The sequence below is a fragment of the Lepidothrix coronata genome, unplaced genomic scaffold (assembly GCF_001604755.1).
Source record: "Lepidothrix coronata isolate B3197 unplaced genomic scaffold, Lepidothrix_coronata-1.0 Scaffold90, whole genome shotgun sequence".
Classification (NCBI taxonomy): domain Eukaryota; kingdom Metazoa; phylum Chordata; class Aves; order Passeriformes; family Pipridae; genus Lepidothrix; species Lepidothrix coronata.
This window is the reverse complement of record NW_016690270.1, coordinates 2,687,233-2,703,738: the sequence shown is the minus strand read 5'-3', so window position 1 is coordinate 2,703,738 and position 16,506 is coordinate 2,687,233. Positions and strand designations below refer to the sequence as shown.

General features: G+C 49.4%; 1 protein-coding gene across 5 annotated transcripts in view; it reads right to left on the bottom strand.

Moving 5' to 3' along the window:
• Positions 1 to 12,058, bottom strand: part of KCND3 (potassium voltage-gated channel subfamily D member 3) — a 128,032-nt gene extending 115,974 nt beyond the window's left edge. Inside the window, exons 1-3 of one of the 5 annotated variants that reach the window (XM_017821461.1) lie at positions 12,002 to 12,029; positions 11,478 to 11,575; positions 5,672 to 6,856 (exon numbers count right to left, since the gene is read on the bottom strand). In XM_017821461.1, coding sequence (XP_017676950.1) covers positions 5,672 to 6,780 — 1,109 coding nt within the window. In that variant the 5' untranslated portion in view covers positions 6,781 to 6,856; positions 11,478 to 11,575; positions 12,002 to 12,029. Of the gene's footprint in view, positions 1 to 5,671; positions 6,857 to 9,978; positions 10,006 to 10,181; positions 10,461 to 10,662; positions 11,097 to 11,477; positions 11,576 to 12,001 lie in introns of those variants that run through there. The other 4 variants (XM_017821464.1, XM_017821462.1, XM_017821463.1 and 1 more) reach the window with 4 other exon arrangements.
• Positions 12,059 to 16,506: the final 4,448 nt, after the last annotated feature.

The window sequence follows — 16,506 nt, the reverse complement described above, 5'->3', positions numbered from 1 at the left end:
AGGCAGTTCTTTGGCCTGTGGATACAGGAATTGTTGACTGTGTGGGGAATGGTGAGAGCGCTGAAATCCCAGCGCTTGGCTTCACAAAGGAAACATCCCACCTCTCATCCATCACCCCATCCACCATGGCAAACATGCAAAGCAGCTTTTCTGCTCAAGCCATTCTTCCTGAATCAGTTTAGTGGCACTTACAGCAGTTCTGACACGCACACTGTGATTCCAGGGCCAAAAAACAACAACCTTTCCGGAGGAGCCGGCAGCGGCAGCGCTCCAGAGATGATTGATTATTTCCCTTACTTTGCAAACTCCTCTGAGTTTTGCATGGAGGAGGGTGAATGAAGGTTACTATCAGCTCCAGTGGTTTTGCTGTAGGGACAGGAGTGCAGAGCGAGCTCTGGTCACACGGAGCCCGGCAGAGGATCCGGCACGTTCGCGCCAGCCCAGCTGTCAGCACTTTGCCAGCCAGGGTTTCACATCCCATTGCACTGCTTAAATCTCAGCCCCTTCCTTTTCCCTGACTGAACACCAATTGAAAAAAAACCAAACAAACAACAAAAAGCCCAACCAAGAAATAAGGAAACCCCAAAAGTGATGTTTCCATCGGAGGCGCTGCTCAGGCGCCCGTTCGCTCTGATCCAGGTTTTGCAGAACCAGACTGAGCCAAGGCAAACCAAAACAAACCCTACCCCCAAATCCCTGCTCTCTATGCACTCAGCTAATAAAACCTCTAAGAAATTTCAGCTCTTGCTCCAGCCCAGGCTGTTGACATAACCAGGCCAGCACGGCTGTTTTATTGACTTCCCAGCGTTAACCTGGTTCCTTAAATGAATTATACAGATGGGACTGTGTTGTCCGAGAGCACTGATGTGTGTCTTTCAAACTCATTGACCAGTGCAGCCAGCTCTGAAAGGGGGATAGTGTTCCCAAAAGCATTATGGTCTTGCAAATTGTAAGGGAGAGAGACAGAGAGAGATTCTCCAAGGACCACCCTGAGGGCGCTGAGCTGTGGGAGCTCAGCCTTCATTAGGCAATAGAAAACCACACAGTGTATCCCTGAGCTCAGAGCAGAACAAAATCCATCATCAGTCTCTGTCTCTTGGTCTGCATTTCTGCTGGTTTCTTGACGCAAATGATCAGAAGTGATGACTCCCTCCATGGATAGTCCCTCCTCACAGAACCTTCCAGTACCTAAAGAGGCTCCAAGAGAGCAGGAGAGGGACTTTTTGCAAGGGCCTGCAGAGACAGGACAAGGGGGAATGGCTTAAAAAAGACAGAGGGTAAATTTAGGAAGATATTAGGAAGAACTTTCTCCCTGTGAGGGTGGGGAGGCCCTGGCACAGGTTGCCCAGAGAAGCTGTGGCTGCCCCTGGATCCCTGGAAGTGTCCAAGGCCAGGTTGGATGGGGCTTGGAGCAACCTGGGCTAGTGGAAGGTGTCCCTGCCCGTGGGAGGGATGAGCTTTGAGGTCCCTCCCAACCCAACCCATTCTGGGATTCTATTCCCCTGCCTGGGGCACAGTGGGAGCCCGGCTGTGATGCCCAAAGGGACCCTCGGGAGCCTCTCCGTGCCCAGGGAGGTGCAGGCAGACGTGGCACTCAGGTTTTCACAGCTACAACTTGCTGCAGGCCATGGACACTGCCCAGGAGTCTGAAACATACTGCTCTTGTCAGGTGAAATGAAAACAGCTACAAAAAGCTTAGAAAAACATGTGTTCTGGGCAAAACTGGCGTGGGGGTTGAGTGGTGTGGGAGAGGTCTCGTCCCACTGCTGTGTTTGGGATGCACACGGAGGGGCAGCAGTGGAACATGAGGCTGCCCCATCCACTGCACTCTGTAAATGGGAATAAAACTGAATATTGGACAGGGCTCTGAGCAACCTGGGCTAGTGGAAGGTGGCCCTGCCCGTGGCAGGGGGTGGAACAAAATGAGCTTTAAGGTCCCTTCCAACCCAAACCATTCTGTGAAGGCCAACACACTGGTAACAAGGCAACCAAATTTATTAGCATTAAATCATTTTTAAGTAGATGTAAAACTGGTGGTTATTGCACATCAAGTTAGCTAAAAACCAGGACAGGGACGTGAGTGCTGGGATGGGACCAACACTGTGCTCCTCCCCTGCTTTCAGGGGGGTCCTGGGGGTCAAAACCTCCTGCAGGACACAGCAAGAGTCCTTTCAAGGCCAGTGCTCGTTGCACTGGTGCTTTAGAGAGGATGGGTAGCTGTTTGCCTCTTGAGAAAAATGTTTCTGCATGAATTGGAGAGCTGATTTTGAATTAATTTTGAATAGTTGTTTCAGTAATTCAGATTGATTTAAGATGCACCCAAGAATAATGCTTTCATTATAAAACCTCCTGAGCAAAATTTAAATCGTGCTAAATTAAAAACAGCCTCTGTTAAACCAGGGCTGATGAGCACAGCAGAGGGATCAGAGATGCAGGGTCAGTATAATTTAATTCCTTTGCTTTGTTTCCCATTCCAGAAAAACTATTGTACCTGTCTCCTTGGGTTGTTAACTACCTAAGGAGCTGGATCGCCCTGGATTTCTCTCAACTGATTTGCATAGTAACCCCACCAAAAGCAGCAATTATTTATTGATGCAGAGCTTCACCTTCCAGAAGAACAGCATTTTTATTGCTTTTTATTTATGGGTCAATCCGGAAATTCGATTGCATCCTAAGGATACTTAGGAAACTGGAACAGCAGCTGATGCACAGCACAGTGGGAGGGTTCATGGTTTCCTACTGCTGGCCTTGTTTGCTTGTTGTAAGTAAACTTTCCATTTTATATAATTTTTAACGTCTTAATAACACGGGAAAAGTTATCCTGCATGTTCCAAATGGCTCCTACAAAGCACTCTGTCAAGGCAACAGTGGGATTCCAGTGTCAGGGAAACATTCACTTATCTGCATTTACATACATGTATAGTTTTGAGTTAAAAACCTGCTTTATAACCTCTTGCTTTAAATGCTGGCTGAATTATTAAAGGCAAAAGGCAGAAAATATTTAGGATACCAATAAAAGCTCTGAGTGTTGCTGAAATACAAGCAGTGAACTGGCAAGCACTAAGTAGGCAAAGTCTGATGGATTAGGAGACCTTGCCTGCATTTTTGGCAATGTGTCTGTGGTGGGAATTGCCAGTACTCTCATTAGCAGCAAGATCCTTCCAAACATATTGAAATGGCTTCTGAAGAGAGATGTATATGAAATATTGTCTGGTAGCTCCAGTTTGTCAGAACTGAAGGGATTTTTGGGGAAATGAAGGAGGCCAGGAGGGTTAACCCCAGGGGGGTTCATTCCTCCAGGAGGGTCCACAGCCCACCCCACACGGTGGGAATGAGGAGGTGGAAATGAGCTGAGGACAAAGGGTTTGCTCCTGGAGGTCATGGATTCCACTGCTGTGCTGCCAAATTGTGGGGGAGAGTTGTGGGCACAGCCAGTGCCTCATTCCACCAGCGCTGGGACCCCACCACGGTCCTGAGCAGCCCCAAAAATGCCTCCCCAGGTGTGTCTGGAGGGGGCTCTGCAGAGCTGGGCTGGCAGCAATCAGGCTTTTATGGCTCAGAGTTGCAACTTTTCTTTCTAGCACAGGTTTTGGGAGAGTGTTTGGCTTCAGGGAGCTGCTGAGTGTGGTTGTGGGCAGATGGGTGTTGTCCAAGTGCACGGGGGCTCCTCAGGGTCTGCTGTTATTGAGGTTTCTGAGTTTCTTGTAAATCTGTGATAAAACACTAAACTCAGCTGATACACTTTTTGCTAGAGGCACCTATTTTAATTACAATCCCAAACACTAGAAGCTTAAGCCTTAAGATTCTGACAGCATTTTATGGGTCCCTTCCCAACGAATTTTTTACAAAGCTGTGTTTAAACGTCTAATTTCTTAAATCCGTGTCAACTCATTTAAAGCACTCATTTATCCATAATTTCTGTGATTACAACAGATTGAGAGCACTCTAAGGTCCTCAGGAGCACTTTGGTTTGTGGATCTGTGCGTTCAGAGAGGGAGGGAAGGAGACCAAAACCGAGCCAGTGCCCTGATGGGAGCAGAGGCTCAGCTGCTCTCCAGCACATTCTGCAGGTATTGGGTTTGTTCCCAGAATGTCCCCTTGACCCCAACTGTCCTGTCACAAAGATGTAACAGCAAAAGTGTGAATGGGCACAGGAGTGTGTGGATAGAGGGGTGGGTGTGATCATTATCAAACAGAAACCCCAGGAGAGAACTGGATTTTCACGCCTTGCCCCTCGTGCAGAGGACACAGGAAAGAAGCCACCCAGGGCAGGTGTTCTTCTGAAGCTGCTGGTGGGCAAAGGAGGGCGAGAACTGACCAGTATGGACCAGTCAGAACATGGAAAGCTGAGCCACAGGGCGGGGGAGTGCTGGGCTGCAAAACCCACCTTCCATTTCTAAGCAAGCACTGACTTTCCCAGGGTAAGGAGCAGCTTTTGCCATAAACTTGCACACTTTGCTTAGATATTAAAAAGGAGGAATAAGAGATCTTTAGGTGACTATGACAAAAAGCTTCTACATTTGCACTTAATGAAGAAATTCAGACTTTCGGTTGTCATAAAACCGGATTTGGCACTTTTCTGACAGCTGAATTACGATTTTAATAATTTAAAAGTGCTACAGTGAGCCTGTTCATGTATAATGGGCACAGGGAAGTGTTTAAAATCAAAAGCAGTTTAGAGAAAAAGTGGTCACAGTATTACAAGAACAAGCATTGTCTACATCGGAATATTAAACCTGTGTGAACTCTCCAGTGGGAAAACTCTTCGTAAAGTAACTGTAAACTTAGTATATTGTTCTGATGTGTGGAATGGAGAGATTGCACTCCATCACAGCTTTGCACGGCCTGCAATGCCCACTTTCCTTTACATAACCTTGTCAGGGTGAGGGCCTGGCTATTCTGCTTACAAAGGTTTTAGTTCAGAGCAGCAGAAGCACAAATCTATAATCTCAGTAGAAACATCTGTAAGACGGAAATGAAATATAAGTGGAAAAAAGCGCCCTCCAGGCTACACTCCTCTTGCTTTGATTCCATTATCTTTGTACCTGTCCATGGGAATGTTTGAAATTCTACTGCAACCGCCACGGCGCACTCAGTTTGCAAACTCACAACTACCCCCAGACAAGAAGCCCATCTCCTGCTCCACTGAGTGCAAACCAGACCCTGCCCTGGCGATCTCGGAGTATTTTCAGTCCACTGACCCACAACATCCACCTGAACTCAGCAAATCTGTGCCTCCTGGCGTGTCAAGCGGAGAAACAACGGCCGACACCGCAAAGAGACACAACAAGACCCGTCAGCAACTTTGTGTAAAACCTGTAGCTCGAATGAACGTCAGGACAAACCAGCAGCTCCCTCTGCCAACACCCCCTGCCCTCGTGGCAACTTTGCTGCAGCAGGAGCGTGAACCAGGACCTGCCACTGCACCTCCCTGCTCCTCCTGCACTCACTTCCCGTTGTGCCAAACGTTTGTCAAGTGGGTGGAAGCGCTTTTTTCCGTTCTGCACAACTTCCCCCGACCCGCAGAAGTTGTCAGGCAAAGAACAATCGAGCCCTCAACGGTTCCCGACCCTTTCCGAACATGCACCCGGGGAAACGCCGAGGAGCAGCTGAAGTCAAGCTCCCCGTACATGCTTGCCTGCTGCTCAGGGAAAGGAAAAGTACTACTCACCCCAGTGTTGTCATGGTTACAATAGTGTACCAAAAGGAAGCAGGAATACTGGTGAATTTGCTCGCCGAGGACCCTTTCTCTGCGTAAAACATCACAGTTGCAAAGATGATGATTGCCATAGTGAGGGAAAAGAGGAGAAAGCCAAGCTCGGAGGCACAGCTCTTCAAGGTGTAGCCCAAGATTCTCAGGCCTTGGGAATGGCGGGAGAACTTGAAAATCCTGAAAACCCTAAAAACCCTTAGCGTGACGAAGGCCCCGCTGACGTCCTCGTTGTTGGTCATCACCAGGCCGATGTAGTAGGGCATGATGGCCACCACGTCGATGATGCTCATCACGCTTCGGATGAACCTGTAGCGACTCGGGGCCGCGAAGAGCCTCAACAGGTACTCGACGGTGAAGATCATCACGCAGGCCGTGTCCAGGCAGAAGAAAGCCACGGCGTACCTCTCCCCGCACGGCAGCTCCTTGTTCCCGGGCACGGTGCCGCAGGGCACAGTTTCCACCACGTTGGTGATCACAGAGACGGCGATAAAGAAACCGGTGACGTAGTAAAAGACTAAGGCTAAGGTGCTGGTGTGGGGGTTCTCGAAGGCTCGCCACATGGTCTGCCGGAAGCTCAGGGACGGCATGGAGCCTTCCTGGTTGTTCTCCGAGTCGTTGTCGTCCATCAGCCGCTCCGCGTTTTCCCGCTTCCTGTCCTTGTACTCTTCGTAGCAGCAGTCCCCGATGATTTCGGGGAGGATCCCGTAGAAGGCGAGCTCTTCGTCGTAGGCAGAGATGCACTCGTACCTGGGGTAGTGCAGCTTGCCAGTTCTATAAAAATTTAGGATGCACCTGAAGACCTCGGGGTCCCGGTCGAAGAAGTACTCCTTGGTGTCCTCGTTGAAGAAGAACTCCTTCTCGGTGCTGCCCAGGAGAGTGTCCGGGTATCTCTCCAGTGTAGTCCTCCAGGTCTGGAATCGCCTGCCACTCACATTGAGAATGATCAGCTCGTCCTGCCTCTTGTTTTTCTCCGTTGGAGCCAGTGGCATGGGGCAGTTGGCCACTGGCATCCATCCTATGGCAGCCGCCCTGGCAAAGGGCAACCACGCTGCTACTCCTGCTGCCATGATGAGCCCAGGCCTTGTTACTGGAGAGGATAATCAGGATGCTCCCGAGACCTGCTGGAAGTCAGATCAGTTCCATCTAAAACACAGAGCAAAACAGAACACAGCGCACAGTCAAGCAGGGGGTGTCTTGCCCTGGTGTTGACACAGACACAAGGATTTAAAACAACTGGCTCGCCCTCACCTCCCAGTCGAAGAAGGATGTTAAACAAGGCACGTGATAATCAGCTCAGAGAGGTTGTGGCTTTATTCTAGACTGAAACTTTGAATAGCAAATGATTCCTCATTAAAAGCATTTTAAAAGTAGCATAAACACGGTAATTTATATTTGCTTCCTCACAAACAAGACTAATCCATAATTCCCCAGGTGTAAGACTCGTGTGCTCATCAGTTTAACTACAGCTGTCAAGCAAGAGCTGGGAACTCCAGTGAAATCAGCTGGCAGCTCACCCCGTGAAATCCTACACCACAAAAACCCCAGGCTGGGCTCAGCTGTGTTTCCAGCCTTAAACAAGTTCAATATGTTCTGAATCTTGCACTAAGAACATCCTCAGCTGAAAGGGATGGAAAAAAAAAATCTCTGGTTTTCACTGTTTTTCTTCCACCTTTAATGCAGGGCCTGGCTTCAGCAGCAGTTTTTTGCTGCTCTCCTTAATTTAGAGGTGGGTTTTACTCTCGTGGAGAATTCCAGCCCTTTGCCAGACCAGGAGCAAATTCTGGCTTTCAGGGAAACATTGCTCAGAACACCTGAGCAACAGCAAACTTCAGTGCCAGGGGTGAAAGCTCATGGATTAAGCTACCAAGAGCATCAGAATGAGGGGAGCCCCCAAAGCTGGAGGGTTTCCTTCCAGCAGGAGTTCCTTGCCTTTTTCCTGGCTAACAGAGGGGCAGAAGTCCTTCACCTGAAGAACTGAAGGACTATTAGTTTGACACAACATATGTTCCCTGCACTCTTGGATTTTTAGATGAAAAATACCCCGAGTTGTCCAGATCCTCAGCCAATATTCTCTTGAAGTTCAAGCAGGTTTTGTGGTTCTGATCTAACCATGAATTTTCTTTAGATTTTTGATCTTTGGTCAGAGTTCTTACAGTCTTTAACTTTTATTTTAACCTGCATTTACTTTCATTTCCCTAATGTTCTTCTAACTCTACCATGAAATTACCTGAAGAGAGGTGCCATTATCATAAGAGATGCATTAGGAGCCCTATCAAAAGTCGATTTATCAATGGAAATTCCACTGATTGCACTGACTCGGGCCCTCAAAGCTTAATTGTATCTTTGTAGGCAGTTTTCCTCTGAAGTTTTGAAATTATGTGAAAGCTGCCACTCCAGCCAGTCAGGCTGCAGCATTATTGATTCCAACAGGCCATCCAAACCCTGGACAAAAACTGATGGAATCCATCTGTGGTGAAAATCACTGAACTGCTCCCAGAAACGCCCCTCCTCTTCAGGGCAAATTAACGTTCATCACCTTAATGGGGAGCATCTTTCTGTGCAGTTTTACTGCCTAAAGGACAATTGAAATCCCTCGTGTGAGCATCTTACTGCTGCTGGAAGAGCTCTGGTAATTATGGAACGTGTAATAATCCACAGTGATGCTTATCCCAAGGAGACACTTTGCTTTATCTGCACGGCGCTGGAGCAAACATCCCACGACATTTCCCTCCTAAGGACTGTTCAATATTACAAAGCACTACCTTTTCTCTCGCCCTAAAGAGGGAATTTATTGCGTTCACAGTGCCAGACTGGCAGCCCTGGGGACCAGGCTCTGTCGTCTGTGCCAGGCAGAGAAACTTTCTTTGCATGACTTTGAAAAGATTCCCCCAGTCCTCAGCTGAAAGGGCATCTCCAGGGGCTCAGTGGGCTCAGGCAGATCCCTTCTACCAGCAGTGGTGGATCTTTTAATTTTTATGGAACGCTTTAGAACGAGAGGCAGCAAAACAACAACTATTTCATTCATTTATCAACAAATATACACAGACAAACAACCAAGAAACCAAGATAAAGCATCTTATCCCTCCTTTCCCTGCTGGTAACCTGTCTTCTCTGCTTTTTAATTTCAATTAACACCACCACAGTCCTTCTACCAGGACTGATGCAGGGTGACCTGAGCAGCTTCCTCACTCATCCTCATCTCCCCTGATTTCTCGGGGGAACTGCATCAGAAACCTCTTCTGTACTTTCATAACTTTGGTTGTGGATTCCAGGTTACCTACATTAGCTGCTCAGGCACTATAAATACTTCACATATAATTGTTCTAATCAAGCAATGGCAACTCATAAGTGACTTACGCATTTTTAAATCAATTTTTAAAGATAAAATGGGTCCTTCCATGCTGGCAGGATGCGTAGGGAAGCTATAAATATCTGAATATAGTGGACAGGATATTAAAGCAAAAGAGAAAGAGAGGGGAATTCTTCTGTGAAAGTTCAGTTCCCATTTCTCTGGGACCAAGAGACGCAGCTGGTTAAGAAAACAGAGCACGCACAGCTCGGTTGTTTAAGTTGCATTGAATCTGCCCCATTTGATCCACAAAAACACACAAAAAAAGTCTTTTTTTGGCTATAAATTTTCTTAAGAGCGACAGGGAGAAGAGTAATGAAATCTCCTATCACAAAGGTCTTGCTTTTTCTTGTCCATAAGTCCTTGGAACTTCACCCGTCCCCGAAATAAGAGACGGAAAATTAGGAGAGAGATAGGACTGGATTTGTAATTCAGGGCTGCACAGGCTGAGCAGAAAAAAAAAAAGATGAAATAACAAGTTTACCTACAGAATGGGGGAATAATTCTCCTTTTCTGCCTGCCTGGGTTTTGGTAACTGCTATGCAAAGCAACTGGCTGGACTCAAAATCTACTGTACTGTCCACAGAGTCTCTTCAGCTCACACAGAAAACAGACACACTCTAATTCTAACAAGCATATCTTTAGCTATACCCATATTTCTAATTTTAATTGCCATAATTTCTGCATGCAATTTGAAAGGAACTAGTTGCCAGCAGACTGGCACCCTGCTGATGACATTTAGAAGACCTGGTACACGAAATAAAATAATTTGCCTCCTGATTTAAAAAAGTCAGCATCTGTAGAGAAAGGAATCTGTTTTCTTTAGAGATAATTGTGAGGACAGTGAAATGGTCAAGCGAATTGGATGGAAAAGGCTGAGGTTTGAGCCCCCTGTCCCCCTCCCAGGACCTCCAACCTCATCGGGGTCCCTCCCGACCACTGCTGGCCCCCGCGGTTCGTCTGTGCTGCAGCCACTCCGTGGGCACCGTGGTTTCATCCCACTTGGAAAAAATAAAAACCTGACGGGCATGGCAGGTCAGGAAAGCTCTGGAGGAAAACTTCAGAGAACTGTTATGTCTGTTCACCCAAAGGGTCAAGAAATAAAGGCTGGATTCTTACCCCGTTAGCTCCCACGGCAGTGCCACACTTAATAATTGTCTCTTCATCCTCTCACGAGAGCAGAAAACAACCCAAAAATCTCCGTGTTTCCCTTTCCAGAAGCAGACAGGGATGATTTGAAATGTGCCCCACAAACATACTGTGAGTTTCTTGATGAGACACTGATAATGGGAGTGAAGAGCCTTGACATCATTCCCTCTTCCCTGTCCTTGTTGGGTCAGGCTCAGGCAGCAAAGAGACATTTGCTTTAAAGCAAAACATGTCAGCCAAGACTCGGTATCCTCGCTCAGTCACACGCCCTTTCCCTTCACAACCACATCAGGAAATAAAACTTTCTGCAAAACACTCGCTCCCTCGGTCTGGTGGAGAGATTTAGGAGCAAAAGCAACAGGCTTAGGATGAATGCATGCAAACTTCTCCCCTCCCTCCCTCCCGGTCAGCCCAGAGAGCCCCATCTTGCCGGCTCGCAGCGCTGCCTTACCTGGCAAGGAAAGACACCCGGCGCCCAAAAGTAGGGCTAAATGTGGGGAACTGGAAGGAAGGGGGAGCAGTCACTCCTCGGGATGAAAGGTGAGCTGTGCTGCCTGCCTCTTGACTCCCTCTCTACGCGCAGTCAGCAGCAATCAGTAAATGCGATCATCATTGTGAAAGTATATATAGAGAGATGACTAAACAGCTTCTCCCTCATTACTGCCGAGACGGAGGCTCTCCCTGCCTCTCTCGCCCCAGCTCGCTTCGCTTTGCCCCCTCCCCTTCCAGGACCGCTCGGAGCTTTGCCCTGGCTGCCTGATCCAGCTGGGAACGGCACCCGGGTCCCGGAGAATCCGCTGGGGTGGCCGCAGCCGGGAGATGGACCCGGCTGGTCCAGGGAGGCAGGTTGTGGAGCGCGGCTGGAGAAGGGCGGTGTGAGCTGACAGAGACACTGGCAAATGGAGTCGTTAAATACACAGAGCCTACCCTGCATGCTAATGTGCCAGCAGCGGCAAGGGGGGGATGAAGGGGGGGAAAAGTACGGGATGAACTTCACGGGTCCCTCCCGGAGCTCCCGGTGTGTCCCTGGCTCTCGGTCAGGCAGGGACAACACAGGAGAGGTTCCTTCTGGACAAGAAAACGAGCTATTCCTCCAGCATCACAAACCTACAACCAACACCTCCAGGGCGGGGGCTACACTCAGCAATAAAAAGAAATAATTCAGATTTAAACTGATCTTCCCCTTTCTCCTTCTCCCCTCTGCCTTCCCACCGCCTTCCCCTTTCCCTCATGTTCTGGCTCGCCCTGCTCCTTGGCAGCTCTTACCAGTCCTGTCTCCACACCACCTCAGCATCCCTCTTTCATCCACGGTCAGAAGTTGGACTCGGCACGCTCAGAGAGACCCGGCAGCCTCTCTCATTTATCTGTTTGCCGGCGAAATCTCCATTAAGTAAATAACTACGAGCCCAAATCAGAGCGAGCCAGCCTTGCCCCGCTCCGCCGGGCAGCTCCGGGCGGTGACCGATGCGCCGCAGCGATAGTTGGTGACTTCCATAAAGTCACATCGACACGTACACGAGCGAGCGGAGCGCGGCCGCCTCGCCATCGCCTCGCCTCCCCGCACAGCCCAGCTCCGCGCGGCGCTGGAGCGGCGGGATCGCGGCATCGGCGAGGGGCGGGATGCGCACGGGCGGGGGGGGCGCGGGGGTGGGAGCCCGGCGGGGGCACCGCGCCTGCCCCTCCCCGGGGCCGATGTCCCCCGCATCCCTCGTGGCCGGTGCCCCCCTCCCCACCCCGCATCCCCCGGGGACGGTGCCTTTTTCCCCCCACCCCCCGCGGACCCCCCTCACCTCCGCAGGGCGCTCCCGGCCGCCCGCCCGGCGCCTCCGCGGCCATGCGGCTGCCGGGAGCGGGGCGCGGGGACGCGCGGAGTGCGCGGGCGCGGGGCGGCGGCGGCGGCGGCGGAGAATCAGCACCGCGCCCGCGGAGAGCGGCGGAGCATCGGCCCCGAGCGGGAGGGGAGCGCCGGGAGCGGGGGGCGGCGGAGGCGAGGGCAGGGCGGGCACGGTGCTGGGGGGGGGACGGACTCCGGAGCGCGGCGCGGGGGCTCTTCCCGCACACGCGGGCGCGTCCCCGCAGAGCCGCCGGCAGGTGTCACCCGGAGAGAGCCCGCGGGCCGTGCGCGGCACCCCCGGCGCGGGAGGGGTGCGGGGGGAGCGGGGTCGGGGGGTGCGGGACACCGGGGGTGGAGGGATGCACCGGGCGGGGGAGTCGAGGATGCGGGACACCCGAGCGGAGGGGCGCGCTGGGAGGTCCGAGGGGGGTTTGGGAGTGCGGGACGCTGGCGGTGGAGGGATGAGCAGGGCAGGAGGCAAGCGGTGGGTGCGGGATCCCTGCAGCAGCCCCACAACGAGGGTCCCGCACCCGCAGACCCGACCCGAGGTGGAGAGGTGCTCTGGGAAGGGGCTTTGGCGGATGTGGGACCCCGGGGGTGGAGGGATGAGCTGGGCAGAGGGGTCGGGGGGTGCAGAACCCCTGTCTGGTAGAAGTGGCAGATGCCCCTCCAGCTGCATCACTGTGAGTGAGGGGGGGAATGTTTTGGGGTCTGGTGTGCCCGTGGTGCCTTAAAATAGGGGAAACAGGGACCTGGCACAGCCAGTGCTTACCAGGGGTGGTTTCCCAGGTGATTTGTGTGCCTGTTTTATGCTGTGACTTTCATCCCAGAGCTCTTAACCCAAGACCTTCTTTAAGACAAAAAAATGGGAAAAAGCCCTCCAGATCCTCAACACTTCAGCACTCCAGTTGTGTAGTTTGGAAAGTGTAATCTGGAAAATTCTGATACCCTTATTATAGCGTCATCAAGTCCAAACTTTGAGTGAATCCCACCATGCCCACGAAACCATCAAGTGCCACGCTGACTCATTTTTTTGAACACTTCCAGGGATGGTGATTCCACCACTTCCATGAGCAGCCCATTGCAGTGCTTCACCACTCTTTCAGTGAAGAAATTTTTCCTAATATCCGACTGAACCTTGATCAATCCAACTCGGGGTCTCAATGTTGTCTAATTTCTGGTAATTCAAGGCAATTATAAAAAAATAATACTAATTTCTTGAGTGTCAGATCCTGGGTAATCCTCCCCAAAAGCAATCTCGCCCAGTAATATTTGAAAGCTGCATTACAGTGTCTGCAAACTAGTTATGAGGTTATGCAAATGCAATGTACTGTAATCTTTAGTTTATGGATACCAAGGGTTGTGTGCTGGACACATGAATAGTTGTGTGCAAAGTGAACCTTAAAACTTCCATGAGAAAATTCCAGTGGCTGTAAGAATTTAAACATATCAAAGCAACCCAAATCCATCTTTATTAGATGTCTTCAGAACCGCTTTCCACTTTTAAACCCTCCCTCTATCTCCACTTGCTCTTTCCCTCTTGCAGATGCTCAGAAGAAAGCAAAACCAGAAATGTCATTTGGCTTTTGCTGGTATAAGAGATTTTTCTGTGATTTTACAGTGTCATCACTTCATAAAACTTCCTGACTCTTCTCTCACTGGGGCGTGCTCTGGCCTCACTCTCTGCTGGCGCTGCCCTGGCTGTGATTCCAAATCTTTTTTCCCCCATGACTCGGCCCCTTTTAACTTCCAATCTCTATTAAAAAGCTAATTTGGGAACTCTTTTGCAATGCTCCCAATTTTGTATTTTTAAATAGAGTATGAAAGTCAAAAGCAAGCTCTCTGCAGATAGTCTGATGTGAAAATATTTCTTCTCTCTTTTTTTCTTTATCTTTTTCTCTGCTTCTTTCCCTCTTTTCTCTCTTTAACTCCCTCTTCTTTCCCTCTTTCCCTTTTGTTCTCTCATTCTGCCTTTCCCTTCCTCTCTCTCTCTTTCTAGGAACAGCTCCTTATTTTCTACTGCACCAATTAAAGCTTTTATTAAAACTTTTTTAACAACTTTTCCTCATTCCACTCCTGAAAAGTAGAACCAGCTGCTGTTAAAACAAGCCACATTCCCGGAGAAACAACTGGAATAAACTATGCATGGTTAACTATCAGTATTAAATATAGCTCACTTGATTTTTTTTCCCCCTTTTAATTTTCTGTATTTATATCCTGTGCCTCTAGAGAGTGTTTTATTTATTGTGTTTGTTCTTTGCATTGGGTGCTGTCCTGCATAAATTCTGGATTTAAATATCCCGTCGACTTCGTGCTGCAGAACATTCTGCAGTGACAGTGGCGTGGATTCAGCTGGGTTGCCTGAAATTACAGCTTGCCCTGACATTGGGGCTTTGTGCCCTGATTGTGTCCTATGGATTGTGCCAAGAGTTTCCTTGCTCCAGATCCGAGTTTGTGGAAATGCCTGCATGGATTAAAAAAAGATCATTAATATGATTAAGTGAAAGAGTCGGTCTTTTTCACCTTAAAATTCCATATGTGGTGCAGTGGTTGAAGCAGCCTGGAAAACACAGCTGCTGGGGTGGATCTCTGTGCTTTGAGAGCTCTCTCAGACCCTGGATAAAATTCTTAATCTCTGTGTTCATAAATCACAGAATCCCAGAATGGTTCGGGTCGGATGGGACCTCAAAGCTCGTCCCACTCCACCTCCCTGCCATGGGAAGGGACACCTTCCCCTAAAACAGGTCACTCAGAGCTCCATCCAGCCTGGTTTCCACCTCAAGGAAGAATATAACAATATCTCCTGACCAAAAAAACGTATTATCAGAATGTGTAAATATTAATAAGGGGCTGTAAGATTCCTGAAGGACATGAGACGTGCAAAGGTGCAAAGAGAACAGGTAGTGCTAAAAATGAATGCATGAAGGCATGAGGCACATTTTATCTCATCCTAGGAATCCAATAAAAAAAATATCTGCCACTTTTCCTGAAGTAAGATGCCTTCCTGCCACAGGCCTGGCAAAATCAGGAGTTCCAGCATCTTTCTCACTCCTGTGTCTATCTCATGTGTATATTTTATCCCTGGAAACTGTAGCTGGAAATGGTCTTCACTAGGACCAATTTAAATTTTCTTTGAGACAGGAAAAAAAGCTGCCAAAAAATGGCTTCGGATCAAAAAATTTTGCAGGCTTTCTTATAAGGAAAACTCGACTATTAAATTGGGAAAGTGTCCATAAGAAATAGTCCTTCACAACACAGTTCTGCTTTAGGGTTTTCTGCAAGGCCAAGATTGGAAATGTCTTATAGAGATTTGTAAAAAACTCTGAATTCTCTCAGCATCCCTTGAGGGTTTTTAAGGGGATCTTGTTATTGTCTTAAAAATATCCCAGAGGGAGAAGTGACTCATTTTCAAGCCCCTTTTGAAGCAGGATCAATGCAGGGAGATGTTAAAGGGTCAGGGGATTTATTTAGGATGACTGGAGAGCGTGTTAGCTCCACTTTGGGGGCAAAACTCAGAATTTACAGGGGTGTTATTCCCATCTTTTTGTGATTCTCAGACCCATCCACGTGCCTGAGATGGTGTGTGATGGACAATCCATATCCCTGCCTTGGTCTGAATCTTTCCCTGCCTGTTGATATTGGAGAACCAGGGGATTTGGTTCAAGGCCATCTCTGATTTACAGCATGTTCAGTTTTTTTTCCCCCCTCTCCATTTGGAGATCTTCCAACCCAAAATAAAGCCTCCCAGGCAGCTGCATTCTGCCACTTCTTCCTAAAAGGGAAGAGGAAGGAGCCATGGATGGGGTCCAGCAGCTCTGAGCCAGCCAGCAGCTGCAACATTTGCTGCTCTGCTGACATTAATGAATCCAGAAAGGATCACACATGATAGTAGAGGGAAAAGACCCTTGAAGGGCAGGAGTGACACTGATTTAGGGCTTTGATTTTGTCCTCTGTCCCTTCCTGGGGCGTTCCATGACTCGCTCTCCCAGTCTCGTTTCACAGGGGGGAGTAAAACAACAGCCCTGGGTTGCAAAAATCAGGAGTAAAACAACAGCAGCTCATTGGGGGTGGTGCTTATCCTGCCATATTCCATGTTAGCAGCATCCAAACATCAGCAGTTCCTGATTTGGGATGAGAGTGGGTGTGTTGCACAGGGCAGGTGGGGAAGGGTGAAGTGGAAAGTGGAGCTGGAGGACACGGGGCTGTCCAGGAGCAGGGGGGGAGATGAGTTACTGCTCCATCCATGGCAGAGAAATGGAACAGGCTGCCCAGGGCCTGGGCACGGCCCCAAGGCTGCCAGAGCTCAAGGAGTGTTTGGATAACACTCCCAGGGACAGGGTGGGGTCGTGGGGGTGTCTGTGCAGGGTCACAGGTTGGACCGGATGATCCCTGTGGGTCCCTTCCAGCTCAGGATATTCTGTGAATGGTTTGGGTTGGAAGGGACCTTAAAGCCCATCTCAT